Source organism: Strix uralensis, chromosome 2 (genome assembly GCF_047716275.1).
Source record: "Strix uralensis isolate ZFMK-TIS-50842 chromosome 2, bStrUra1, whole genome shotgun sequence".
NCBI classification, from domain to species: Eukaryota; Metazoa; Chordata; class Aves; order Strigiformes; family Strigidae; genus Strix; species Strix uralensis.
Genome location: NC_133973.1, coordinates 1,428,362 through 1,455,184, shown reverse-complemented (window position 1 = coordinate 1,455,184; position 26,823 = coordinate 1,428,362). Strand labels below are relative to the sequence as shown.

General features: G+C 46.4%; 2 protein-coding genes across 4 annotated transcripts; both read left to right on the top strand.

Annotated features, from left to right (window-relative positions):
- Window positions 1–46: 46 nt before the first annotated feature.
- On the top strand, window positions 47–13,522 carry SLC19A2 (solute carrier family 19 member 2). Its single transcript, XM_074852509.1, has 6 exons — window positions 47–313; window positions 415–1,020; window positions 5,362–5,584; window positions 9,077–9,269; window positions 10,614–10,755; window positions 10,976–13,522. The coding sequence occupies exons 1-6, from the start codon at window positions 131–133 to the stop codon at window positions 11,099–11,101; spliced, it is 1,473 nt and encodes a 490-aa protein (XP_074708610.1). The 5' UTR covers window positions 47–130; the 3' UTR covers window positions 11,102–13,522.
- A 1,092-nt stretch (window positions 13,523–14,614) lies between these two features.
- On the top strand, window positions 14,615–26,481 carry CCDC181 (coiled-coil domain containing 181). 3 transcript variants are annotated; one of them, XM_074852461.1, is made up of 5 exons: window positions 19,354–20,350; window positions 20,898–21,875; window positions 24,057–24,203; window positions 24,861–25,015; window positions 25,636–26,481. In XM_074852461.1, exons 1-5 carry the CDS (start codon window positions 20,213–20,215, stop codon window positions 25,796–25,798), a joined length of 1,581 nt encoding a protein of 526 aa, XP_074708562.1. In that variant the 5' UTR covers window positions 19,354–20,212; the 3' UTR covers window positions 25,799–26,481. The 3 variants fall into 3 exon arrangements, with proteins under 3 accessions (XP_074708553.1, XP_074708543.1, XP_074708562.1); XM_074852452.1 differs by lacking the exons at window positions 24,057–24,203; window positions 24,861–25,015; window positions 25,636–26,481 and adding an exon at window positions 14,615–14,730 and having other exon boundaries at window positions 20,190–20,350; window positions 20,898–22,638; XM_074852442.1 differs by lacking the exons at window positions 24,057–24,203; window positions 24,861–25,015; window positions 25,636–26,481 and adding an exon at window positions 17,299–17,400 and having other exon boundaries at window positions 20,190–20,350; window positions 20,898–22,638.
- The last annotated feature ends 342 nt before the right edge of the window (window positions 26,482–26,823 follow it).

Genomic DNA, 26,823 nt, shown 5'->3' with positions numbered 1-26,823 from the left:
GGGCCGGCGGTGTTTTTTGGGAGCCGGCGGCGGCGGGAGTGGGAGGTGACCCGGGAACGGGCCGACCCGAGCCGACCCGAGCGCCACCCCCCCTCGCCACCGGCCCGCCCGTTCCCCGCCCCTACCCGGCATGGCGGGGCCGCGGGGGGACCGGCCGGCGCGGCGCTCCACCCGGGCTGGCGGCGGCGGGTGCTGCTGGGCGCTGCCCACCGGGCTGCTGTGCGCCTACGGCTTCTTCTGCAGCGTGCGGCCCTCGGAGCCCTTCCTCACCCGGTACCTGCTGGGGCCGCACAAAAACCTCTCCGAGACCCAGGTACGGCGGCCACGGGCGCCCCGCACCCCTGCTTGGGTGTCTGTGTGTCCGCAGCGGTACGTGGGGGCTGGCAGTTACCGCTGTCTTTTTCTCACCCTCAGGTGTTCAACGAGATTTACCCGGTGTGGACTTACTCCTACCTGGCGCTGCTGTTCCCGGTGTTCCTGGCCACGGACTACCTGCGGTACAAGCCCGTGGTCCTGCTGCAGGGCCTGAGCCTCATCGTCACCTGGTTCATGCTGCTGTACGCCCAGGGGCTGCGCGCCGTCCAGGTCCTCGAGTTCTTCTACGGGATGGGGACTGCCACCGACATTGCCTATTACTCCTACATCTATAGCATCGTCGATGTCAACCTGTACCAGAAGGTCACCAGCTACTGCCGGAGTGCCACCCTGGTGGGCTACATGGTGGGCTCGGTGGCCGGGCAGGTCCTTGTGTCGGTGGCAGGATGGTCGCTCTTCAGCTTGAACGTTATCTCCTTAACCAGCATATCCGTTGCCTTTGGCATGGCATGGTTCCTGCCCATGCCACAGAAAAGCCTTTTCTTTCACCACGTCTCAAGTCAGCAGCTTGGTTGGGAAATGAAGGTCATGGACTGTAAAAGTGGATCGGCTGTCCAAGATCATCCCAGTGTGCAGAGGGCACCCGGCTGGGAGGATGAGATGAAAGTTCCCTTAAAGGGGGATGGTCCTTCAGCAGAAAAAGAGGTGAGCTGTGCCCTGAGTAGAAGATGCAATACTGATGTGGTTGTCATGCATATAAATGTGTGCACATATATGTACACAGTAGTAGAGATGTAATATCCAACAGCAAAAAGTATCCCTTTGCTTATCCCGCTTCCTTATTTATGGCTCAAGAAAACTTATTCCTGACTTTATTTTGCTGATTGAACATGCTAGGCTGCTCCTTAGTTTTTCTGAAATTGTTCTGCATGCCTCCCAAGGCTGTGATTAAACGGCATCAAATTGGTGTTCAACGGTACAAAGCAAGGGACGTCTTTGGGGCACTAAAAATTGTGCCTGTGTCCAAATTTGGTGTGTGCTTCTGGATGCACCCTGTGACTCGCAGAAAAGAGGCAGTTCTTCCTGCACTCGGGCTCTGAAAACACTTGTTACTTTAACTGTTGTGCAAGTTGTGCAGTAGTAAGCTGTGTAGTAATTGGGTTTTATCTTATGATCCTGGAAAGAAACCAGTCCAGGAAGGAAACTGCAATAGTCCTTGAGGTCACTTACGCTGACATTGATGAGTTAGAGAGGCAGAATATGGATAAACTGCGGAAAACGCCTGTGCATAATAAAGCTTAATGCAGCCCACGAGAGCACCAGGGTAGCGCCCCGACTTGTGGCTTTTGTGGGCTACATAACCTCCAACAAAGTCACTTGTATGGAAACAAGCGTGCAGGTGCCCTTGTCTGGTGGTGGGACATGGTGTGTCCTGCGAGGTGACGGGTGAGCAGCCTCCAGTTTTGAGGCCTGATGCGTGTGTGTAGTTGCCTGCTGGGCACTGGTCTCTGCCACGCTGCTCCAGGTAGCGCGTGCCTACGCAGAGCCTGTGGTGGCCGGGGGATTCGAGGGCCTGGGGGAGAGGTCAGCCTTGCCCCGGGGTCAGGAGGAGCTTGTGCTCGTTCTGAGAACAAGCCAGAAGGTAAGCACAGCTGTCCCTTTAGTTAGCTAATGGTTATTTCACTTAGCAAGTTAGCCCCGGTTAGCTGGGTCGGGGTGGGGGGGCAGCATCTGGGGACGCTTTCAGCTTTTCCAGCTACAGCTGGGAATTAAAAGCATTAACATTCCTGGGACCTAATCCTGCCCCATCCAGCACGATCTTGTGTGAGCAAAAGTATTTTTAACCATGCTTGCGTGCTGAAGGGTATTTGTTAAACAAGATAAATTCTGTGCCAATAAAGACTAAAATATTACTATAACTTACCAGTCCCTTTAGTTTATCTTACTGCCATCCTGTGAGAGCAAGGATGGTTCCAAGCTAATGGTGGAAAATTTTTCAAAAAGGAACAAGTGCATTTGCATAACTCTCTCCAGAGTTCAATTATACCAGGTGCTAAAAGCTGAGAAGCATTGGCATGTGATGATAGCCCTTCTTACTAAGGTGACGGCAGCTGTATTTCACGAACTTAAATGAATGGCTTTATGAATAATTGTAGTGAAGAAACTCTGCCAGGTGGTGGCAGGGCGGATGGGCTTGTCAGGCACATGCTTGGGTTGGACGTGCCAAATCAGTTTTTGCAGTGTGCGTCACAGTTCCTTTCCTTGCTTCTCCTGCGCCTAAACTTGAGCTTCATGTGAAACCTTCTGTGTTGCTAAAGTCGTGTTGCCACAAGCTGACTTCTTCCCGAGTTGTTCTGATGGGCTTTGGAGGGACGGTGTCCACGTGCAGAGCGAGCGTTTCGCCATTGGCAAAGCACCAACAGGACTGTGTGGTGTTTAATAAAGATGCTTAGAAATCAGTGACACTTTGAGGGGTGGAAAAAAGGGAATTCAGGACAGAGTTAGGCTGTGGTCTTTGGGGGTTTTAGTAGCAACATCTTAAAATGGTTTTTTTTGCTCTTCGAGAAGAGGCTTTCCCAGGCACACGCTGCACAGTTCTCCCAGGGAAAGGGCATACAGCCAAGAGCCCAAAGTTGCTGCTGCTGTCTGGAAACTGCTCTGAAACTGGACGTGCAACAGCACAGCATGCAATAGCTCAGTACTGTGACAGTGCTGTGTGTTTCCCTGCAGGGAATTCAAGTTCACAGGGGCTAGAGATGCTGGGTGGGCCTTGGGGGCTCTGCCCAGTCTCACATGAAGTAACCGCTGCTCTGACTTAGGCAAGAAGGGTCTTGCCTGACTTCAAAGGCTCTGTATCAGCAATAGTGTGGCCAGCAGGGACAGGGAAGTGATCTTGCCCCTGTACTTGGCACTGGTGAGGCCACCCCTCGATTACTGTGTTCAGTTTTGGGCCCCTCACTCCAAAAAGGCCATTGAATGACTCGAGCGTGTCCAGAGAAGGGCAACGGAGCTGGTGCAGGGTCTGGAGCACAGGTCTGATGGGGAGCGGCTGAGGGAACTGGGGGGGTTTAGTGTGGAGAAGAGGAGGCTGAGGGGAGACCTCATGGCCCTCTACAACTCCCTGAAAGGAGGGTGCAGAGAGGGGGGATGAGTCTCTTGAGCCAAGGACCCAGCGCCAGGACAAGAGGGAATGGCCTCAAGCTGCGCCAGGGCAGGGTCAGACTGGCTCTTAGGAAGGATTTCTTCCCAGGAGGGGTTGTTGGGCGTTGGAATGGGCTGCCCAGGGCAGGGGGGGAGTCCCCATCCCTGGAGGTGTTCAAGAGGCGGGTTGACATAGCACTTAGGGATATGGTGTAGTTGGGAACTGTCAGTGCTGGGTTAACGGTTGGACTAGATGATCTTCAAGGTCCTTTCCAACCCAGATGATTCTGTGATTCTGTAAGTGTGTGCATGCAGCAAATGTAATCAGCAGCTCTGTCTACAACATAGATGTGCTCGTTTCCTCCGGTGCTGTTGATGTAAGGTGGTTAGGAACAGGAGTGTAACAGCCTGTATGTAAAAAGTAATTTTTGTTTGTCGTTATCCTCTGTTACAAGAACTGATTTATTTTCAAAATTTTTTCAAACCACTTCATGGGTCTGCCCCCTTTCATGCTTTTTCTAGAAACACTTGGAGGGGAAAGCTTCATTTTTATCTCATGCCATTTGTTGGAGCACTTGTATATACAGGAGCTGCCATTTATGATAGCAGTGTCTGGTGGAAGTAGCTTCTCTTTCTCTTCAGATCCCCAGGCAACATGTCTCACCATCTCAGAGCCTTGATGAACATTAACAGGGTGGAGCATGGCGTAATGAATTTGCTTCTTTGAATATTTATAATCCCTGAATGCTAGTGGTAAAGAAAATCAACTTATTTGTGGGGAAATGTACTTAGTGGCTTTCGTGTTCTCTGCCCTACCAAATTTGGTTGAATTTTGTTGATCAGGACTTAAAAGTGCCAGTGATGCTTTCTGCCTTTATGATTTGAATGTCTGGCTGTGGTGGTTTGACCTTGGCTAAATGCCAGGTACCCACCAAGTCGCTCTATCACTCCCCCCCTTCCCCTTTTTTTCTTAACAGGGCAAAGAGGGGAAAGAAAATAAGATAGGAAAAAAAACCCACCAACCCTTGTGGGTAAAACAACAGCAGTTTTAATATAAGCAAAGCAAAGGTCTGCGCATGGAAGCAAAAAAAGAAAATAGATTTATTCTCTACTTCCCATGAACAGGCGATGTCGGGCCTTCTCAGGAAGCAGGGCTCCCATACGCGTAGTGGTTGCCTCGGAGGACCGAGGGTGACCGCCCCCCCCCCCCCCCCCCCCTTCCTCCTTTTTCCCAGCTTTATACTGAGCAGACGTCATATGGTATGGAATATCCCTTTGGTCAGTTCGGGTCAGCTGTCCTGGTTGTGTCCCCTCCCAAGATCTTGCCCACCCCGTCCCACTGCAGGGGGCGGGGGGTGGGGGGGAAATGTCAGAAAGAGCCTTGGTGCTGTGTAAGCACCACTCAGCAGTAGCCACAACACCAGTGTGCTATCAACACCCTGCCAGCTCCCGACATAAAACACAGCACCATGAGGGCTGCTACAGGGGAAAACCAATTCTGGCTTCTTCAGTACACTGACTTCTGATCCTGTCTTGTCAAAGTGGGTATCATGTCCTGTTCTCCTGTGTCTCTTCGCTCTGGTACCCTTCAGTTCCTCACGTAGTACTTCCAATATCTAGCAGTTACTGCTCTCTGCTTGAGAGCGCCAGAGATCGAGGGGTGCTTGGGGCTTAACCCTTCCTCTGCACGTAAGGGGATGGCCCTGGTTAGGGCAGGGACCAGCTGCTGAGACTGTGGGATGGGCAAGCTTTTTGTTCATTACTCTGTGGAGGTTTGTGTCCAAGAGTGGAACTGTCACTCACCAGTGATCTGACTACTTAAAAGGGGCAATTCTGTGGAGCAGTGTGAAGTATTTATAAACAAAGACTAACATTTCTCTCCCCTTCCTTCTCTAATCTATGCAGGAGCAGAATGTAGACATCGTAGAAGCGCTCAAAGATCTCTGGCAGGACTTTCTGCAGTGCTACTCCTCCCGGACCATGCTCTGCTGGTCTGTGTGGTGGGCACTGTCCACCTGCGGCTACTTCCAGGTCATCAACTACGCTCAGGGCCTGTGGGAGATGGTGCAGCCTTCTCGGAGCACGGAGATCTACAATGGTGCTGTGGAGGCAGCCTCGACGCTGCTAGGTAAGCTTCTGGCATAGCTCCTGCTCTGCTGTGAGAAATGCCTTTTGTCCCTCAAGGTCACCAGAGCACAATTTGGAAGTGCCTTGGGTTCCCCCAAGCATGCTGGAGAGGCAACACTGGCATTCAGGGTGAGTCTTCCCTGACGTGCACAGGTATGGTGCTCAGCGTTGAGTTAGTTGCTGCACACAGCCCTAATTCTTGTAATCCAGTACGTAGGTGTTTAAGGGAGCCTCCCGAGCCAGTCTGCATTCTGAGAGATTTGGCAGAAGGCTCCAGGCATGTGGCTGACCTTGTGTCCTTGGCTGTCGCTATGGCAGTGGGGTTATGCTTGTTTTAACCACTCAAAGTCAGGCTAAGGGTCCTGTGGGTTTATTGCTTTTTTTCCTCTGGCAGCAAAGGGAACGGATAAAGGTTTCCTGTACACATGCAGCATGCAACGAGCCCCATTTAGTCATTTCAGCACTGTTAAGCAGAAAAGCTATTAAGATGAAAGAAGTTGCTTGATTTGAAAGGCACAGGTAGGTCAGTCAGCACAAACATTTGTTTATTAAGTTGTTTAATACTGTTTCATTACCAGAACTCAGACAATACCTTTTTAATATAGCTAAAATACCCTCACAGAGGCTTTCTAGGTGTTGTTGCAGTAGGTTCCTTTTCTTTGATGGAGTCAATGTTCCACCATCTGTAGGACATCACCTACTTGGGGGTAAAAGAAACCAAGATTCACAAACAAGGAAGGCGTAGTATTTTCTTGGGCATGCTAAGCCCCCTCTTGGAGTTCAGTGGGAAGCCGTGGCTGGTTTATAGTTCTAAAAGCTGGTCTACCACCTATTGTTAGTTGGGTTTGAAACTGTCAGCAACTTGCTTCTGAAGGCTTTGGCTATTAAATCATCTTTGGTGTGCTAAACCTGCCCTTTAATAGCACACAGTCATACACTGTTCCTCCACTCTAGCGGGATGCTGTGGTTCTTATTTCTTGTTTGGTTTGACTGCCTCCACCATCCTGCCTTGGTCCCAGGAAGGAGGAGAATTGGTATCAAGGGAAAGAAGACCCATAGCGTGGCCAAATGTCAGCAGATTAAAAAAAAAAGGAGGAGTATTCTTCAAACGTTATGAACATCTTTTATTTCAAGGTGTGTGAACAATGGACCTATTGGAAGGAAAGGTGGTTGGCACTAAACTCACGTAAAACTGAAGTTTTTAGTTTCCTGTTTTGATTTTTTTTCTTCTAGTATCATTTTTATAAATGGTTGAGTCATTTTGGGCAATGTTTTCTGAAAGCAAAATAGTCTTTGTCCCTGAACTGCTCAAAAGACAGAGCCAAAAAATCCTTCCGGTTGACACAGATTCATTGCTTGGAACAAGTGAAGTTTAGTGCAGTACTAATCTCAACTGAAAACTTGAAGTGTATACAGGACTGGAAGGGACCTGTTAAGGCTGAGCATCCAGTGACCCAATTCCTAGGCACTAGTGCAAATGCTCTAACTTCTGATTTCCAGTTTGAATTTATTAATAAGCAGTTTATTTATCTCTGATGTCATGCCAAGGTTGTATTTTAGCACAAAATTATTGCTCTGGGCCAAAGAAGCCAAGTTTTTCTAGTTCTTTGATTAAGTTCTTTGTTCACTTTGTCATCTTACTAGCCCCTCTTTGCACCAAACATGGTTTGAATTGCATTCTTTGTGGAGGTGGATGACTAGAGCTGCACTCGGCTTTATACAGTGAGGCCTCAGGCTTGTAGAAGAACATACTGTTCACTCTTCTCCCTTTACTAGAAATACCTTTCCTGGTGCATCCCAGATGTGATTTGCCATTTTCATGTCTCTCAGTCATTCTGTGCTCGGTTATGAGCAGTGTTTGGCAACCTTTGTGTAAGATGCTGTTGGCATCCCTGCCTGTACCTGTGCTGCCCTGCAGAAGGGTTTAAGTCGAGCGTGGTGACTCATGTCAGCTTCCTGTCCTGGGCAAGATAAATTCCTTCTAGTGAGATCAACTGACTGTTAAGCTGCATCCCTGCACCTTCTTGGGAATGTGGCAATCTTATAGGGTGGGGTTGTGAAACCACTGGATCAGTGGTAGCTGTCTCATTGCAGGACACAGATTGTCTGCATTGTCATAATTAGGTGTCAGACTGATACAGCTTTGAGCCATAGGGGAGCACAACTTCATGAGTTGCCGTGAGATCCCCAGAGAGTCATGTCTGTTCCCAAATTTCAGAATTGCTGAGACAGTAGAAAGAAGGCTTTAGGACTTAGCTTCTTTTTGCATCTCGGGGTTTTGCTGCTGGGGGAGACAGACTTTCAAAGAGCAAAATGTCAGGGTGTCAGAGCAGGCACTAGAAAGAAGAGTTTAGTGGGGGGGAAACAAATTCTTTTCCCTTGGCATAGCTGCCTTCTTCACTAGTCTGCAAGATTGATGTGAGGTCTGACAGGGTTGTAGGCTTGTACACACAGATGGTACAGAAGGAGTCTTCATGTGCTTGCAGGATTTCTAAGATAGAAGGCCAGCTGAGGGCTACAAAGACCTTAGATGCTGCACTGTAGCACTTCTGTACAGTGATCAAACGCTGAAAACAATCCTGTTTTTCAGAGATCTTCAGTAAACCTCCCTTTGTCAGTATGCTGTTTGTCTAGTTTGCTGTGTACAGCAGCATCGTTATGCTGTTAGTTGCTATTTGGCTTGTTTGCAGAACAAGGCCTACTTCAAATGGGAATTTTTTTTTAATGTAATGTGTATTTGGGCTTCTCAGTAGTTAAAACTGTGATAGTGCATGAAACACACCTTGTCTGCTTGTTGAGTTGCATAAAATATCACACTCTTTCCATCTTGTGATGTCTTTTCTCTCCATCCCCCCTTTGTAAAATCCAGCAGCAGTTACAAACCTGTTCTGGTTGTAAAGGATTGTTCTTGTGCAATCAACAGTGCGTGATTGTAGCTTGGGATTAGGCTGCATCCCAGGAGACGTGGATTTGGATCTCTGCTCACTCTTACTCTTACAGCCCAGCATGAGGATGACAGTAAATGTAGGTTTTTCTGCCTCCTGGGAGAGAGCTCTAACAGCTGTGTGTCAAAGTGTCTTCCTCCCTCCTATCCACTGTAAAGCACCACAAAATAATCAGCTGAGTGCCTCTGAGAGCCAGGGTTTGCGTTTCTCTGGAGCCCAGTTGACAACACCGCCACAGCCAGGCGCAGAGGACTGAGCAGCAGTGGTCTGAGTCCTGGGGCTGTTGTGTGTCTGAAGCCAGGGAGTAGACTTCAGAGGCAGTCAGCATTGACCTATTTTTTTTTCTCTCTATTCCTGTAAAAGTGAATGGGAGTTTACAGCAGGTTTCCAGGTGAGGGAGAGGTCAGGAAGAAGAGCTGCTAAGGTGTGCACGTTAGTGTCCCCCACTTCAATCACGTTTGGCTATTAGGGGCTCTACAGCTCCTAATACAGTCTCAAAATTGCTCCAATTGCAATTACTAGCAGTTATGCTTTCCTTCCCCTCACAGGAGCTGTTGCAGTGTTTGTTGTGGGTCACATAAAAGCATCCTGGGCGAAGTGGGGTGAAGTGACACTTGCCCTGTTCTCCTTTCTTATTGCTGCTGCCGTATATATCATGGACACAGTTCGTGACATCTGCGTGTGCTATGCATCCTATGTTATCTTCAGAATTATCTACATGCTGCTAATCACGATAGCAACGTGAGTATCTTTTTAATGTATATTGCTCTCGAGGTTACAGCTGGTGTGAAAGCTGGTGTATTTGCTGAGTAACGAGACTCTCGCCTACCAGGAATTTGGAAATCTGTTGCAAGGGTTTGTGTTGTGATTCAGGTTGGACACTGAGGCACAGAGATATATTTCACTGACAGTCTGCCCGAGCTTAAAAGTCTTATGACACTGAAGTGACTACTTCTAAATATCAGATAGTGCTGCTTGCCAGGGGAATGTTTTTCATAAACGTGGCTGGAGCGAAGTGTTAACTGCTGAGGAGAGGACAATGCTTTGCCTGTGTTGAAGTGTCAACTTTCCCTAACCTGTAAGGAGGAAAACTTTGATGTTCTTTGTCACTTTTGGGAGGAAAACACAGCTGTTGTTGAACCGCACATGCATGATCGCTACAAGACAGCTCAAGCACAATCTAAAGGGTGATGCTGAAACTGGTAACTTCTAACCAGGGCAATGAAGCTGGTGCAGGGTCTGGAGCACAGGTCTGATGGGAAGCGGCTGAGGGAACTGGGTGGGTTTAGTCTGGAGAAGAGGAGGCTGAGGAGAGACCTCATGGCCCTCTACAACTCCCTGAAAGGAGGGTGCAGAGAGGGGGGATGAGTCTCTTGAGCCAAGGACCCAGCGCCAGGACAAGAGGGAATGGCCTCAAGCTGCGCCAGGGCAGGGTCAGACTGGCTCTTAGGAAGGATTTCTTCCCAGGAGGGGTTGTTGGGTGTTGGAATGGGCTGCCCAGGGCAGGGGGGGAGTCCCCATCCCTGGAGGGGTTGAAGAGTCGGGTTGACCCAGCGCTGAGGGATCTGGTGGAGTTGGGAATGGTCAGTGTGAGGTTCATGGTTGGACTGGAGGAGCTTTGAGGTCTTTTCCAACCAAGATGATTCCGTGATTCTGTGAAGGATGCAGGAGGTTATGGACCACACTGCAGTAGGCTGACGCTTTGAGATTGCCAACAGCTCTCTGGGATCAGAGTGCATTGGATCTTCTCTGTGTGACAAGACCCTTTAGCTGCATTGGACAGGAGGCCTGCTTCAATGAGGCTGAAACCCACAGAGCTCACAAGATGGTTTTTTCATTTGGTTTGGTTTTTAAGCTTTTTACATGTGTCCGTGGGTCTCTTCTAGCTTCTATGTTAGTCTGTCTCTTGATCCTATTTAGAAAAGTACACTATTAGTGCAAGGTATCTTAGCTGTGGAGAATACCAGACCAGTCTATGTAACTCTTCAAGTTGCATAGTCGTCTTGTGCAGAGATGTTCCTCCCATTCTTGCATTTCCCTGCTTTTTCCCAGACGTTACATTTCTGGTCATCCCTTTCTTTCCAGGTTCCAGATCGCTACAAATCTCAGCGTGGAGCGGTACGCCCTGGTGTTTGGGGTCAATACTTTCATTGCCTTAGCACTTCAGACTCTGCTCACTTTGATTGTTGTGGATGCCAGTGGGCTGGGGTTGGACATCTTCACCCAGGTATGATGGGCTCTCTTAGCTTTACTGATGGGAGGGAGGAAGGTAAACCAAGCCGTAAAGCTTCTCAGCTACCTGCTTCTGGGTCAAGGGTTTGACAGACATAATCACTGATTCCTGATATTTTAGAAGAGAAAGGGAGCTCGTGTATTAACCTTCTTACAAATTTGGTAACTGCTTGGTTTAACCACTTCTTTTTTACTTTCTCTCCCCTTCTCTGCAGTTCATGATTTATGCCTCTTACTTCGCGGCCATCTCGCTGGTGTTCTTGGGCAGTGGCATATACAGTATTGTGAAAGCTTACGGAAGACAAGAGCAGATGCAAAGCAGCTCTCCTGAAAGCCAGTAGTACACCAAGTGAAGACTTTTGGCAGCTATGTATGAAGATATAGCTCTGTTTTTTAATCTCTGCCTTTTCTTCCCAAGGCAGTCACCTCAATGGTATTTGATCCATATTTATACTATATTTGTAGCACATTTTAGAAGGTAAATGTATTAGCTCTTACGTAAGTAAGAACAAATATCTTCTTTCTAAAATGCCTTTTGTTCTTCTGTTGCATATATGGGATGTGCAGCAAAGAACAGTAAATTTTCTCAAAGAATGAAAGCCTTGGGAGGCTTTAGTCTAAGGCTGTGTGCGTCTGGAGGTTGCCATGGAGAAGGTAGCTTCATGATTGTCTAGTCAACTGCTGCTCTCTCTGTCGCTGAGGTGCTGCTGCAGGGCAGAAGTGAGGGCACATGAATAGACCCCTCTGTGGGGACCCCCAGGCCTGGGACAGGAGGTGGCCCTAGGCCTGTGCTCCACAGTGTGACTCTCGCAGTGGCTGCCCCGTGATGCTGGATGCTCCATTTTGAGGACGAGTACACTTAATGTTCCTGCATATGCACATGCTTCCTTGAGTTGCTTGTGCTGTTTCTGCTGTTCCTGTCTGTCACCCCTGCTGCCAGAGTTTTACCTTAGCTGATCATGGTGCTTCCCCAACACCTGAACTCTGTCCTGGGGCAGCTTGTGACACTGGTGAATTGGCTATCAATCAGCAGCGCTACTTGTGCCATGAAGACCAGTGCCCAAGGGGCTGTAAAGCTGGAGGGGAAGGTTGGAGTTTAAGTAGACAAAATGCTAATCCAAGGGACCCTTGGACATCTTTGCCTTTGTCCTTTAGGACTGCAGATTCCTGCGATTATAGGAGTCACTGCCTCACAACCCTGGGAGCTGGGCTATTTCGGTGGGATGGTGGATTTTAGTATGGCACTGAGAAGGAAGGTGTCTTTCAGGATTTTAAGCTATTCTTTGTGACCTTGGAGAATCGTGACTCTGGTGACTAAATAGACACCTTCAGTTATGGTAGTTGGCAGGATGACTACCTAAGGCTTTGAAAAATGCTGATTTTTGGTCTGTCAGTTTTTCCCCTTGTTTTAAAATGCCTTTATACTTCTAGTGGGTCTCTGGCCACTAGTTCTACCTCTTCTTTCCACCTAAGCAGGACAATGAATGTTTGGAGTGGGCAGTTCTTTTATTGTCTAAGCAATTTGGGACTTGCCTCATATCTGTTTTTTAAAAATAATTTATTTTTTCCAAATTTACTCAGCACAGGGAAGGAGTTGCACAGAGTTGTCCTGGACTTGGGCACCCGGATACCCAAGCACCACGACCAGCACAGCAACAGGTATCTGCAGTATGCTGTGGAAATGACCTGTGGACTCTCCCTATTGCTGTGCAGGTTGTGGTGAGTTTTAAGTGTTACAGGAGAACTGGCAAGGGAGAAGATGTAATGCAGCGTGCTTCCCTCCGTGCCTTCTCTCTGTGTGCTGAGCTTCTTCCAGTCAGAGTCTGAGGCAGCAGCTTTGGTTCATTGCTTGCTTTTAGGGCCATGGAGACTTCACAGTATCATGTTTGGGAAGGTGTTTCTCCCCTGGCTGGGACAGGTACAGCCTTTCTCACCGCTTCTGTGAGCCTCAGCCTTTATCGCACAAGGTGAATGATTAACATGTTTGGGATGTGCTGCCTGGGGTCTGGGGAGCCCTTCCAGGCCAGCTGCTCAGGGGAACCCACTCCCCAAAGCTTCTCTGTGTTTGCAGCCTGTCTCTTAAAACAACCCCCTGAAGAGGGGCACAGCTGTACTGGCATTTACACATCTAAACTGAACTGCCTTATCCTGAAATGAAAACTTGAAACCACCCATGTATATATTCCTTTCTTTACGGTTTTTTGTTTTTGAAGAAAATAAAATCTGAAGCCATGAAATGCTAGCTGATGAGCTGTCCCTGGGAAGGGATAGTAAGTTCATATCCTGCCTATCCTGTCCTTTGAGTTTCTTAGTCTGATGACAGTTGCAGTGAGGCACGAGGAGTGGGTGTACAGCACTGGTGTCAAGTGACTGAAGGAAGCAGTTCGATTTTAATCACATTTTTCATTGAGAGAACAGATCTTTGATGGGGAACAACCCAGTTATTTAAGAGCAAGTCAAAAAGTAACTAATGAATTACAGCGATAACAATGATTTTTCTGCCAAAGTAATGAAACTGGCAACTGCAATAGAGAGGCATGCCACGCTGCGTACGTCTTCAGGGCTATTAATGTTTGGAAGCCACACCTGGAAACCGTTCAGGTTCCTGCACTGGCTGTTGCTGTGGTGATGAGGTGACTACTGGAGCTGTACACGGTTAGTGATGTTAGTGATGCCTATGCAATTCTGTAAACGTGTTGACATTGTTGGTTTCTGATTGAATAGCTATTTTTGCTAAATAAAAAGTACTCTGAGATACCCTGCATGGCCAGTGTTTGTCTTGTATTCTGATACCTTGCTCATCCACAGCACTGCTGCTGCAGGTTGTTCAGAGCATCCTTGTGACAAAGAGGAAAAAAATACAGGACAAAACATGTGGAAAAAAAGCAAGTCTTCAAGAAGCTGATAGTTGTTGGCTGGTTGTGTAGGTTTGCAGAATCCTGGGCAGGTGTCTTGCATTGAGGATCCTTAATTGCTGAGCAGCTCAGAAATACCACTCTGGAGTTCCAGTGCAGACTGGTCCAGTGAGGGAGAAGCTCAGTCACTGATGCAGGGTAACCCTGGTCAGGATGTGTCAGTCCCACTGAAGATGACTGTAAGGGAAAGCAGGTGGAGGTTTGCCATGCAGGAGGACCTTTCTATTTACATTGACCTAATTACAACATTGAGGCCTTAAGGAAGAAATGCTGTTAACTCCCTGCCCTGGCACACCTACACTTGACTGCCTTGGAAAGCTCTCCCTGTCTTGTGCTCCTAGAAGAGGTGGCTTGTACCTGGCAGTACAGGCTGGGCTGGAGGGCAAAGTGATCTCAATATCTGCTGCCAGTTTGATGGAGTTCAGTGTGGTAGTAGCCCAGCAGGCCCTCTGTACAACACCAAAAGCAAGAGGAAAAGGGGTGGTCTGGGGAGGAAGAGGGGGCCTTTCTTAGACGTGTTTCCTTGAGAGCCTTACTGCTGAGGCAGGAGGGATAGGGCTGTCAGCATGTCAGGCTTGCTCTGAATTTCATTCATCTGTCTTCCCTGGGTGAATGCAGGAGTCAGCTGTGCAGGGATGAGCTGCTTGACAGTGTTGAGGATTAAAATCTTTGCTTGCCTATGACAGGAAGGTAACTAGTAGCTCATACAGGTATAGCATTATCCTTTAAGGTGGCTTCAGTTGTTTCACGCCTCTGGTGCTGGTGAAAAGCGCTGTGACAAGAACCCTGAGGCTGCTCTCGCCTGTGAGCGAAGCGGTCCACGTGAACTCTGGCAATCCTCCTTGCTCCTCCCATCGCATCCTGCCACACCACGTACGGCTAAGAGATCTGAAAAGGAACACCCAGCTGCTGTCAAGGAGCTGAATTCCTGCACTGGCAATACAGCACACAGCACGGTTTGATGGAGAGGAGATAAATACTACACACGGCTGGGGTGTCTGCCTGGGATGCTGTGGCTGTTCCTTTGTTCCAGTCGATGCTGTGGGCTGCTGCAGGTGAGTGTTACCACCGAATCCGGGTGTCCTGTGCTGGGCTTGCTGTGATGCTGGTGAGATGTGGTATAGTTCCTGGGCTTTAGGATCACTGTTGGGGGGAGACGCCAGGTGCTGGGCTTGTTCTGTCCAAAAAGTGAGGAAAAGTAAGAACTGCCAGAGGCCGCTGTTGCAGGAGCAGCACCCACTGCTGTCCCCCAGGGCTGGCACTGGCTGTGACAGCCCACCAAGCCATGGCAGGGTTATACTCAACCGTGCTGTGGCTGTGTGCTGCTCTGGCAGTGCTCTCAGGGAAAGGGAAGGGCTCTGCATGGAAATCATTACGTTTTCTTCTCTACGGGTGTGATCGTAGCCAAGTACTGGGAAGGAAAGAGAGACTTTGGTTATGGAAGGGGCAGGAGACTGGGAGCTCTGGCCTCAGTTCCCAGTGACTCTTGACAGTGTCAGCTGCTTCCTACAGACAAAAGGTGTCAAGGTGTTTGTTTAACATTGCTCTGGAGGTGTTGCACAGCCTTTCTCTGTCAAACATACTTGCTCTGCATGGATCAGTGTTCCCTAAACACAGAGCAACCAGCATGTCCTTGGAGCCCTGCGGTGCTTGGCTGTTGTTTCCATTGCGTTTTTTCATAACCGTACTCTGTAGCTCCCTCACAGATGGGAACATTTGAAAACCTAAATGTAATGATGTGCGGGTTAATGAATGCATGCATGAATTTAGATTGCGCTTAAGATACCATTAAATTATCTTTATCAAGCATCACAGCTTGATCTTCCAACAATAGGGTCTAATCCTTGTCTTACAATCACACTGATTTGTAATTAGTCAAACAAAGCATTTCTTGTGAATGAAGGGAGTAGCACTGGCTTGTAAGATGAAGGATAGTCTTATGATAAAAGCAGAGCAAAGCTTTGATATTGTGCCCAGATCTCTTTATTTTAATCTGCTGTGAACTTGTCAAAGCCACCCGTCTATGAAGTGTGGAAAACCAGAAGTTCGTCATTATGTCTTCAAGAGGGGGATAACCGCGTGACCCTGGGTGAGGTCAGTGGTTGAAGTTTTTCCAGGTACAGCAGGAACCATTGCTAAGCAGGTGCCTGAGTGTTATCTCAGGTAAACATCAGGGAGCTCTTCCAACCCACTGAAAACAATGTCAAAACCCATTTCTCTTTCTCACTGTATGATGTAGGATTAGCAGAAACCCCGAGGTGCTGGAGTCCACCCTCCTCCTGTGGCGTGTGGGCCATGATGGGAGATGTCTTCAGAGACCTCCTGAACCCCACCTTGAAGGGGTTTAGTTTTTCTACCCCGCGTGACTTTGAGTGAAAGGGTAACTCTACTCACGTTACTCTGGGAGTTATCAACGCCCTGGCTAAATTTATTCATGGCTATATTCTGCCCATATTTTCTCTCATTAGCATTAACCCTTTAGTGCGGGGGGTGTGTGTGTGTTTTTTCTAACGAGCGAGTGTATCTGCTTCCCTTTGAACTACACCTAGCGGGGTCAAGCCAGTGGCTCTCTGGGGTAACCGGTGGCAGCACCAACCACCACGTTTATCGGGAGCCTGTCAGAAGTTACCGGGGTGTTTTGCCAGCTGTTCCAATACCGCTCTCGCTTCTCAGAGGCCGTGCAGCACAGCCCTGCCCTCCGCAAGGCCCTGACGGGCTTCAGCCATGGTGCCACCACAGCCAGCGTTTCGCAGAAGGGCCTCTGCCCCACGGTGAGCCCTCTGGGTGCTCCATGGCAGGTCTGGTGGTCACGGGGCTTGCTGTGGGGCCTGCTAATGACAGGGGCACAGCATCCGCGACCTGGGGGGCTGTTTGGTCCTCCAGAGACGAGGCTGTGACGTGCCACCTCCCCCCGGGGCTCTACTGACCCCTCTGTCAGCTCCCCCTGCCCAGGAGGTAACTCAGGGTGGTGGGTTTTGGTGGCTTTTTTTTCCAGAAGGGAATCAATTTAGGGGGTTTTTTTGTTCGTTATGGTTGTTTTTTTCTTTTTTTTTTTTTCACATTTAAAGTTCTAGGAGTGATGTGTGATTAATGCAGCCAGGTGCCTCTTTGGAGATGCAGCGCTATCTTTATTAACAAAAGCTGCGATTTTGACACTGCTAGCTTTCGGTCTGATCAAATTGCTCATCACCAGCCGGAGCATGAATAATACAACACAAAAAACTGCCGACGCTCAGGCAGCTCCCAAACAAGCGCATAATTTAACAGCATCTGAAGGCTTTTAGCCGGGCGGGGAAAGCGCTGCTGCCCCTCTCCTGGGCGCTCACGGCTGTGGGTCGTGTCGTCCCCCCCCGCTCCTTGTGTTAATTTCCGGGCGTTAAATGACATTGTGTAACGCGGTGGGAAAAGAAAACGCCGCCTCCTCACGGGCCCTCAGACCTGAAAACGGGGGACAAAGGGGGGGCGCGGCGCGGCGGCCCGTCTCCATGGCGACGGGGCGGTGCCGCCTGGCGAGCGCGCTCGTGCCCGCCCAGGGGCGGGGTTTGGCCCTCGGGGGCCGCCGTCGGCGCTGACCGTGGCTGCAGGAAGGGGAGCGCGGGAAGGGGGGGGGCGGCCCCGCTGCCGCCATGGCAACGCCGCCATGGCAACGCCGCCGGGCAACGCAGCGGCGGGGCTGACCGGGCCTCGGCGGGCGCCGGCGCCACCTCGTCCCCCGGGCCGGAGAGGTGAGCGGGCAGGGCCGGGGGGCCGGGGCCGGCGGGGGGGCCGGGGCCGGCGGGGGGGCAGGTGGGGCCGGTGAGGGGAATGGCGGCCCGCGCGCGGTCGGGCCTCACGGCCCGGCGGGAGGCTGCTCCGCTTGGCCGCGGGCGGGGCGGGGAGCGCTGCCCCAGGCAGGGTCGCTGGCCGGAGGGGCTCCGGGGGTGCCGTTTGTCGGGCTCCGGCGGCGGGAGCTGCCCGCCTTGAACTGCGGAGCCGGGGGCTGCCGGTTCCCGCCCGCGGGGCTGCGCCTTCCCCATCGTAGCTGTGGGGGGCTCGGGTGTATGAACCCCTAGAGATGTGTACTTAGGTACAAAAGGACAAAATAACAAAAATCCATCGCTGGATCCCTCTTTTTGTTGTGCCTGTGCCTGTGCCCGAATATATCCACGTAGAGGCGTTACTAAGCTTTGCAGAACAATTCAGTCACCGCATCCAGCCCTGTTAGAATAGAAGCAGGTGAAAATGAAGATTTGAGGTTTTCTGAAGAATTCTGGTCCCGATTAAAGCTGAAGCACTTCAATCTTTACTTCATAAGACCCCGAAGAGAATAGGAGCTGATTCAGGATTTTCTGAAACAAGGTCATTAAACTGAAATTACCTCTTCAGCCATGACTACTTTAGGTTACAACAGAAGAGGCTGATTTTTATGCTGCTCCCCTTTATTATACATATCCTATTGTATTTGTGTTGAGTGTCACAGACTGATGTGAACGTGTTCTGTTAAAGGCACAATTTGGCTTTGTAGCTTTTGCATCCACTTACCATAATTGATGAAGTTAAAGAGAAATCGTTCTCTTGTGCTGAGTATGCACTAGAGCAAAGTAATCTCCGTTAAGAACCCAGGTACATATCACCACCCAAACCAAGGATATTTGTGAAGGAAGGGGCATTTCCCAGCAAAAATGACTATGTGTGGTATCAGAAGGGCAGGAAAAACATGATAGAAATAGACATGGTGTGGAAAGCCAAGGCAAGGGTCTGAACGAGCTTTGAAAATTTAAACTCGAAGAAATCTAGTGTGAATGAGTGATTCTCGTGGCAAGTGGTGGCTAAGAAGTGAATTAGGAGAAAAAAATTACCAGATTTTCTTGAACAAAATACAAATCAAGCAAAGAGAAGAGCTTTTACAAAGTTTCTGTACAAACAAGTTTTCACAAAAGTGACCAGCTTTATTAATTTCTTTCTTCTCTTTATTCTTTCTCTTTCTTTCCTCTTAAATAAATGTTGACTTTTGAGGCCTAAAAAAACCAGCACTTTTGTCAAGCGTGAAATGCAGAATTTTTAAGAAGTGGAGCTGGTGTTCGTGGGAATAAATAACAGAACTCAGAGATGCTCGTCAGAACTTAATGCAAAAGCTTGAGGGAATTTAAGCAACATCTTCTGGATGGAAGGGTTTTACACAATGCACTACAAAATGCTTAGATTGGGAAGTCCAGGTGCAGCCTTCCTTGTCTGGAAGGGCAGGATGGTCACACGGCAAGAGCTGTCTTGCTGTTCCAGGGCCATCTAGGGTCAGAGCTAACTCTTACATCCCGTGTTGTGTTGCCATATGCTAACGCTCATATCATGATCTTTTAGTGAGTTGTAAATGACACAGGTTTGTCCTACTAGAGAGACGCTTCGAAGTGGCACCTTCCAGCAGAGGGTACAAAGAGAAAAGGAACTTGAATAATCAGTATTTCCATCTTTTATGTTCATTTTGTAAACAGTAATAAACGAATAAGGGAGGCAATGATGAGAGGCTAAAGCTGTAAAAAGAGCAGAATCAGCTCTCTAGGCTGATGTGTCTCCACATGTCTTTAACCTGTTCATGTCTTTAGGTGGTGACAGACGCCTTCTGTAGAGAGAGCTGGGGCGAGGGGTGGCAGGCAGTCAGCCTGGCGTGCAGGCAGTCCTTCAGGAGCTGTCGGCACCTGCAGTCCAAAGATTGTTAAAAAGATTTAATCCTTAGAGTGGCTTATCATCAGTTTTGTCTCAAATATGACTATATGCAGCATGATTAACTGGCTAATGAGTTTTTCCCATTGCTGTCTTCCTCACAAATTCAAACTGGGACAGAATTCATTTCCCAGCAGTCTCAACTGTGTCTGTGTAGCTTTCTTTACCCCTAATACCAGTGGTGGTGATATGGTTTGAAAGCTAGCTGCTTGTAAATGTTCAGGCACTGCAGCAGAAGGTTGCTGTCAAGAGTCCAGTCAATGCATGTCTTCTCATTTTAATATGTCATTATGAGAAGCTTTTTGGTAATTTGATCTCCTGTAAGCTGTGGCGTGGATCTTCTAGGACTTGTGCATCCCACATTTTTGCAACGTAACTTGAAACAAGTTAAGATTTCTTTAAAGGAAAATGGGGCAGGCAGGTACAAAACAACAATATAATACACACCTGGGAGCAATGAAAGCTCACGGGACTTCTAACGAATGTAAAATAGCGGTCTCTTTGTCCAAGCAGGAGACCAACAGCTAAGAGATGACGAGTTCTAGTTTTAGCTCTGTTAGAGACTTGCTGCAAGACATTGTCACCTCGGTTTGCTTTGACTCAAATCTTCCCCTCGTGGTCAGAGCTGGAAAGGCCAAATCCGTTCCTGTTTATAAATCATTGGTGATCCTTAGCCCTGAGGTGCTGTAGCACTATCTAACGTGGTTGTGTTGATACTGCTCACAAGTTTGATGTGTGTGCCGTAAGAGAGATCAATGTGCTGTACTTGTGTGTTGCTAGAGTTTTAAAACAATTTTTTTCCCTCTCCTTTTTGTAGTATTACTTTAACACATCACCAAAATGAGTGAAAAGGAAGACCAAGGAGATCCAGCAGACATGGGTGATTTAACAGAAAGTGGAGAATATGAGGATGATTTTGAAAAAGACCTCGAATGGCTAACTAATGAAGAAGAAAAAGAAAATCTTGGTGAAGGAGAGGTATTTGTTAAATTAAACACTGGTTGTCTTATTTAAAGGACAAAATTAATATGGAATTAAAATTAAAATTAAAATGGAATCATAAGCACAAAATTCAATATGGTTTGAAACGTGTAGGTCCATTCACTGAATTTTGACAAGGAAGGTTATTTGGAATTAGAACAAAAAGCAATTCAGCGAACTGGTTAGTTTGGTTATAATTACCTTAAAACAGAAAATTCAGTGTTCATTGAAAATAACGTTTGTTTCAAAAGTACTTCTGGGTCCCTTTAAGTGTTTGTGCAATACATGTTGTTCTGGTTTTATGCTGTCACTGATCACGACTGCACAAGCCATGGTTAGTTAAACTTTGTGCAGATGTGAACATGGAGAAACCGCCAGAGAGCTGTTAGTGCCAAAACAGCTCTTAGTTATGACATGCACTATTTGACAGCCTGTTTTAGAATTAGGGTAGTTAGTACTACTCTTCCCTCTTGCTATTTCTTTTCTCTTTCTCTGATACTGTTCTTTGTTGGGAGAATAGACTAGCTTATTTTAATTTTTCTAGAATCCTGAAAAAAATGAAGAGGATATCGAAGCACAGATTTTTAAAGTTGCGGACAACTTTGAGGAAGACAATGAGGAAATGGAAGAAAATCCAGATCAGCTTTCAGAATCGGATGGAGATGTGAAAGTGAGACCCACCAATGAAGAAAGTCTGGAATCCACGTCTGATATTAAACAGGGGGACCATGTATCTGATACTGATAGTGAAAGCTCTATCCAGGAATCCAAGCTGGAAAACCAGCAGGAGCTGGATGAGGAAGAAGATGAAGAAATAAAGCGTTACATCTTGGAAAAGATTGAAGAAGCCAACAAACTGCTGGAGAATCAGGCTCCCGTGGATCAGAACAGAGAACGGAAATTAAAATTTAAGGATAAGTTGGTGGATCTTGAAGTTCCTCCTCTAGAAGATGCTGAAATTTGTAAAACTGACCTCGCAAGAGGAGATGATGTTTCAAATAGGCTATCTCGGTTGCATATTTCTAATGAAATGGGGCAGGAAAGCACATCACTTTTGCCATGTGCTGGCAAGGATGAGGAAAACAAGGATGGTAAAATCCTAGTGGAAAAAGATGGGAAGTTTGAACTCTTAAGTTTACGCGATATTGAAAGCCAGGGCTTTTTGCCGCCGATAAGTGTTTCTTTTACTGATATTGAAACTCAACAGATGTCTGCAAAGTCTTCACACCACGGTGCTTTTGGCACTGTCTCTCGAATGAAGGAAGTACCTCTGGTAAGACCAGGAGCACGTTCTTTTTCTCCCGGTGGAGAAGAGCGTGTGTATTTCCCTAAGCCTCCGTCTAACCCTAAGCGTCGTCCAAATTCCGCTATCAATGCTGCAAGAGGTCTGGGAAAACGGAAGACTCCGCAGAGGGCACAGTCTGCAAATGTGCCTGTGAGAAGCTCTACTTATTGTCTTTCTCCCAGACAAAAAGAATTGCGGAAGCAGTTAGAACAAAGGAAGGAAAAACTGAGGAAAGAGGTAAAGATACAGACACAAGTAGATCACAGTGACCATCCTGTTCCTCTGCTTCACAGAGACCACATGGGCAGGGCATTTACTCCATTTTTCCATTATAAAAGAGGCAGCAATAACAATAATAATTCTCTGGAGATTGTACAGAATCTCTCAAAACTCTTTTTCCTTAAAAGAAAAAAAACCCCACAGAGTGGCATAGGATCAAGTCACGCTCCCAGGAGAAATAAGTATTTATTTAATATGTCCTTCATAAATAGGCCGCCTTCTGCTGTGCTGTGCTTACTGGTTTTGCTTATTGACTCTCTTTCTACCCAGGTTCCATTACAGGCCCACTGTTTACTGGAACGTAGCACACGGTATGGCAGCTCCCCAGGTTACACTGCAGTGCAGGAAGTTAGCGTTAACAACAGTAGTGCAGGTGCACGTTTGGGTGCTCCTGAAGTGTGTAACAGGCAGTTAAGCATGTGGGAGAGTGTTCAGTCATAAAGCAAGATTTACACAGGAGAATGACTGTGAGAACTGTGAACAAAGAGAGGTGTGTTTAACATGTATGGAAGATACAGCTGACTTCAAAAGTGGCATGCCCTGTTGCTTGCGTAGGATGCGTGCAGGTGAAAAGAAGAAAATATTCCCAGTACTGAGGTTATTCTTCCTGTATCTATAAAGGACAGTAATTTACAAGAAAAAAAATATTTATAATTTAGAAAGTCAAATCAGTATCTTATGTATGACTGGGAAAAAAAAACCCTTTTAATTCTTTCTCAGCCTCTTATTCAGAAGAAAATAATATTAATAGAGTCAGCCTCTGACAGCTGTAACAGGAACTGCAGAAATCTTTACCAAAGATTTTAAAAGCTTAGATGTTTTTCTTTGCTTTGCATTATGACAATACAATTACAAAAAGGTAACTTACTATGTATGTTGCTCTATAAAAAGAGCAGGAAGCATTTACCATTTTTCTGTGTCATGATGTTCTAAGTAAGCTGGCTAAGCAGTTTAAAAGGTCGCTTCCTATCCATGGAAATAGGTCTAGCTTGCTTTATTTGAAAAGTTTCCGAGGCACAGCTCTGTAATGAGGGGTATGAAAGGGGAAGAGTTACTGATGTGTTTCCTTTGTACACACAAGACTAGATCTCTCGACACCATGCTCTGTGTATTTAAAATAAAATGTAGAGTGGTGGAGGTTAAGGAAGGTTATTTTCCTAACAGTGTGTGCTAAATCTCTTCCTCTGTTGGCTGACTTACGAAAAGGTAAGAATGTATTACCTTACTTGTCATTCTTGAATGGAGTTCTTCCATTCTGTGATGGATTCCACAGGCATGAAACATTCTTGACATTACTGGAATCCGTCCGCTTCATTTGGGTGGGGTTTCTTCCATTTCAATAAATGACAAATTATTAATTTGGAGGATAGTCTGAAAGTTGTGTGTAGGTGGGAGGAACATCATCTATTTGCAAGAAGAACAGATTTCTCTGAGTGTTGAAATGAGTAGGGACTGTAGTTTGTGTGTCAGGGAAAGTCAAAACCTTGTAAAATGTCCCAATCAGCTTTCTGAAGCAGTGTTTGAAAACCTTTCTCTTCCTTGTAGATGCTTGTCATTAGCTAAAATGTGATTAATAATTAAAAAAGACTTTTCTCAATTTTGTGAAAATCAGTTCGTTTTGTAAACTTGAAAAAAGTGTTACACTATTAATACTCCTTAAGTAAATACATTACAACTTCATGTCCAGAAGAAAATCCTTGTTTATAAGGTAGTGCCTGCAGTCCGTAGGTAGTTAAAATATCCTTTAGGGTTCAGCAGTCCATCAAGCCTGAGAGCTGCATTCATTTTAAAAATGCAACAGTTTAAACTGATTTTAAGCCAATCAGAGCTAGTAGGCAGGCTTAATTTTAAAAGTCTTCACCTGTTGCTATTGAAATGTCTGTGAGTTGAGATGTCTCATGGAGATTGGAGGTAATCGCAAAGAGGGTTGGACTGAAAGTACCCATGAACTGCAGAAGTGCTCAGAGTCATTTCTTCCTAAATAGGATCAACTATGATGCAGTTGTTGAGTATTCCTGTTTCATCAGTGGTTTTGTGTCTCTCTCACATAATTCAAATGACTTATTGTCTATGGAGGCCTTTGCAGATTAAGATGATTCTCTTAAAAGCTAAGTTTATTCACTCTTCATTCCATTTAAGGAAGAAGAAAGGAAAAAGGAACAAGAAGAACAGAAGAGAAGAGAGAATGAGATGGTTTTTAAAGCTTGGTTACAGAAGAAGAAAGAACAAGTGCAAGAAGAAAAGCGAATTCGTCGTGCGAAGGAGCTGGAAGACTTAAACAGCAAAGTAAGATCTCCCTAATGTAGGACTGGGATCTACAGTGCTTGTTAAATAGGAAAACCAAATTCTAAGCCTGTGTTCCTAGCTAAGCATACGAAAGTTTACAGTGATAGGAAATGTTTTTGTTACATTGTTTTCGGTGAAGAGCTAGGTTGACTTGCGTGTTTAAGATGGTTCTGCTTGGCAGGGTGGCTTGTGCCATAGAAGCTGCCTATGTGAACTTAATAGCTATAAAGTCACAGGAGATACAGTGATGCTCCTTTTTATCAGGAGAATGACTTGATGGAACCCTGCAGTGAACAAGCTGCCAGAAAGCCCCTTGAAGTGTATTCCTTACCATCAGAACTTGTTGGCAAGCAGTTAATGCATGTGACCTGACCAAAACCTGAAGACGCAGAGGCTCTGTTCTAAAGTTCTTGCAGCGATGGGCTTGGAAAGCTAAATTCAGTATTTTTTAGAACATACCACTTTGAATGCTTGCCCATGTATATATTCCCTGCCAGATTAGCATATGCTCTAGTTTGCTTATGAGGTAAGTTTTGCGGATGGGAGATGCCAGCACAGTTCCAAAAATAATTACAACATGATTAATATAAAGGTCATTTAATGATAAGCCTTGTATATGTGTATATATATATCTCTTTTTTTTTTTTTTTTAAATAGGAGAGGAACAGGAATCCAGAAGAAGCCTTCAAGTTATGGCTTAAAAAAAAGCACCAAGAACACATGAAAGAAAAACAGATAGAAATTTTGAGACGCCAAGCTGAAGGACTTGCCTTTTTTCCAAGAACAGAGGAATGCAACAGAGCCTTTAAAGAGTGAGTAGGGTCATTCCTAGGGAATCATATTTGAAAATTTTGTAGTCTGCCATCTTAAGACTGTAGTTATTATATGGTACATCTTTACTGCTGAAGCCTTTACTGTTTTGGAGGGATTTTTGCATGAATATGCCTTCATAAACTCACACCCTAGCAAAAATTCATCAATTCCTCGATGTTGTTTGTTCACTGTTGGGAAATTACTTGTCAGAACCCGAGCTGAAATAGTGAATTACTTCTGCTCAAAAAGGGAGATCCTTCTCTCCTACCCCTTTTTGCCTGTTCTGGAGCAGGCTTGGGTTGATTCAGCTCATTAAACAAGCAGAAAGGTAATCCAGTAAGATGATTTTTTTTTTTTTCTCTCAAGTCTGTGAGTTGTATCAGCTCAACAAAAGAGGGGAGGTAAAGGTGGGTGCAGCAGCCAGGGAATGGGGATGGAAAAGCAGCACTCCCAATGTCTAGGGGTGACAGGCTTTTAGACCGGCTCAGCCGTGACACCTGACATAATCCTGCAGGACAAGGTGACTCTACGTAAATGGGGGCAAGTCTCCTTTGAATGGATGATGTAAAACTTTCAATTGCAACTGGCAGTACTTCTAGTCCTCTTTCTCTCTCCACAGATGGCTAAAAAGAAAGAGAGAAGAAAAGCGAGCAGAAGAACTAGCTGCTAAAGAGAGAGCAAGGCAGTTTAGATTAGAAGCCAGAAGAGCAAAACAGATGCAGAACATCCACTGTATTAGTTCAGAGACAAAATCCTTTCGCTTCACAGACCATTATAGTTGAAAGTTTGAGGTAACCACAGAGTTCTTAGTGGCAACTCTCTTAATTTTTATGGCTTGAGCTTTTGCTCTTTACAGCCACAGACTTTTCGTGGTGTTTTTAAAGCTTTCAAGCAAGTTTAACAATTACCTGACTGTGATTTTACTATTAATTTGTAATTTTGTTGAAAAGCCTGCTTTTAGTATAACTCAGGGATCTTCTTGGTTTGACCAAACCTAAATGAGTGTGAGATCTGTATACGAGGGTGGCAAATACACATTCCTGTCTTTAAAGGGCACTTTATACTCAACTCCACCCTGAATTCCTGGATGCAGGCTATTATGAAAAGTGTTGAATTTTTGATGGATTAATATTGCTGTTTGCTGCTGCTTGTGATGAAGACTGTACAACGTGTTATGTTGTTGGAAAATGCTGTTTCTTGTACCACTTCCTAGTGATCTGTTGACCAGCTGTTAGTTCTGGCTAGGCTGGAGGACTATTTTATTTTAGTCACTCCAGGTTAACATGTATGTGAACGTGCAAGTTTTTGAAACTTATTTATGTGAGTCATATTCAGTAGTTTTCTATTCCATGAAATTAAAAGATGGTGTGAATTATGACCTTTACTAATATCGAGGAAGCTGGATTCCTTGTATACATGTCCATGTTTGCTAAATTAATGATAATAAACTACATCGCCCTACCCAGCTAGCTTGTGAACTCTTGTCAGAGGTCACTCATGAAATCACAACGTTAGTGGAAGACGAGGAACATTCTGTGTGTCCACCAGATTTCATGATCTGGCGTTGTTCTTACATTTTTCCCCAGTGAAAACGTTTTCTGGAATTATTGTAACAGACAGAGCGTAGCAGATGCAAAGCAAATGTGCTGTTAGTATTTCTCTCTTCCCATTTTGGATAGTTACAGGCATATTCAGAGAAACTGGGGTTTGACCAGAGGGTGCCACGTTGCAGCTTTTGGCGGCATAGATAAAGGGCATGGAAGTGAAATGAAAATTTCACATGTTAATGAGAAACATGAGCAAAAGG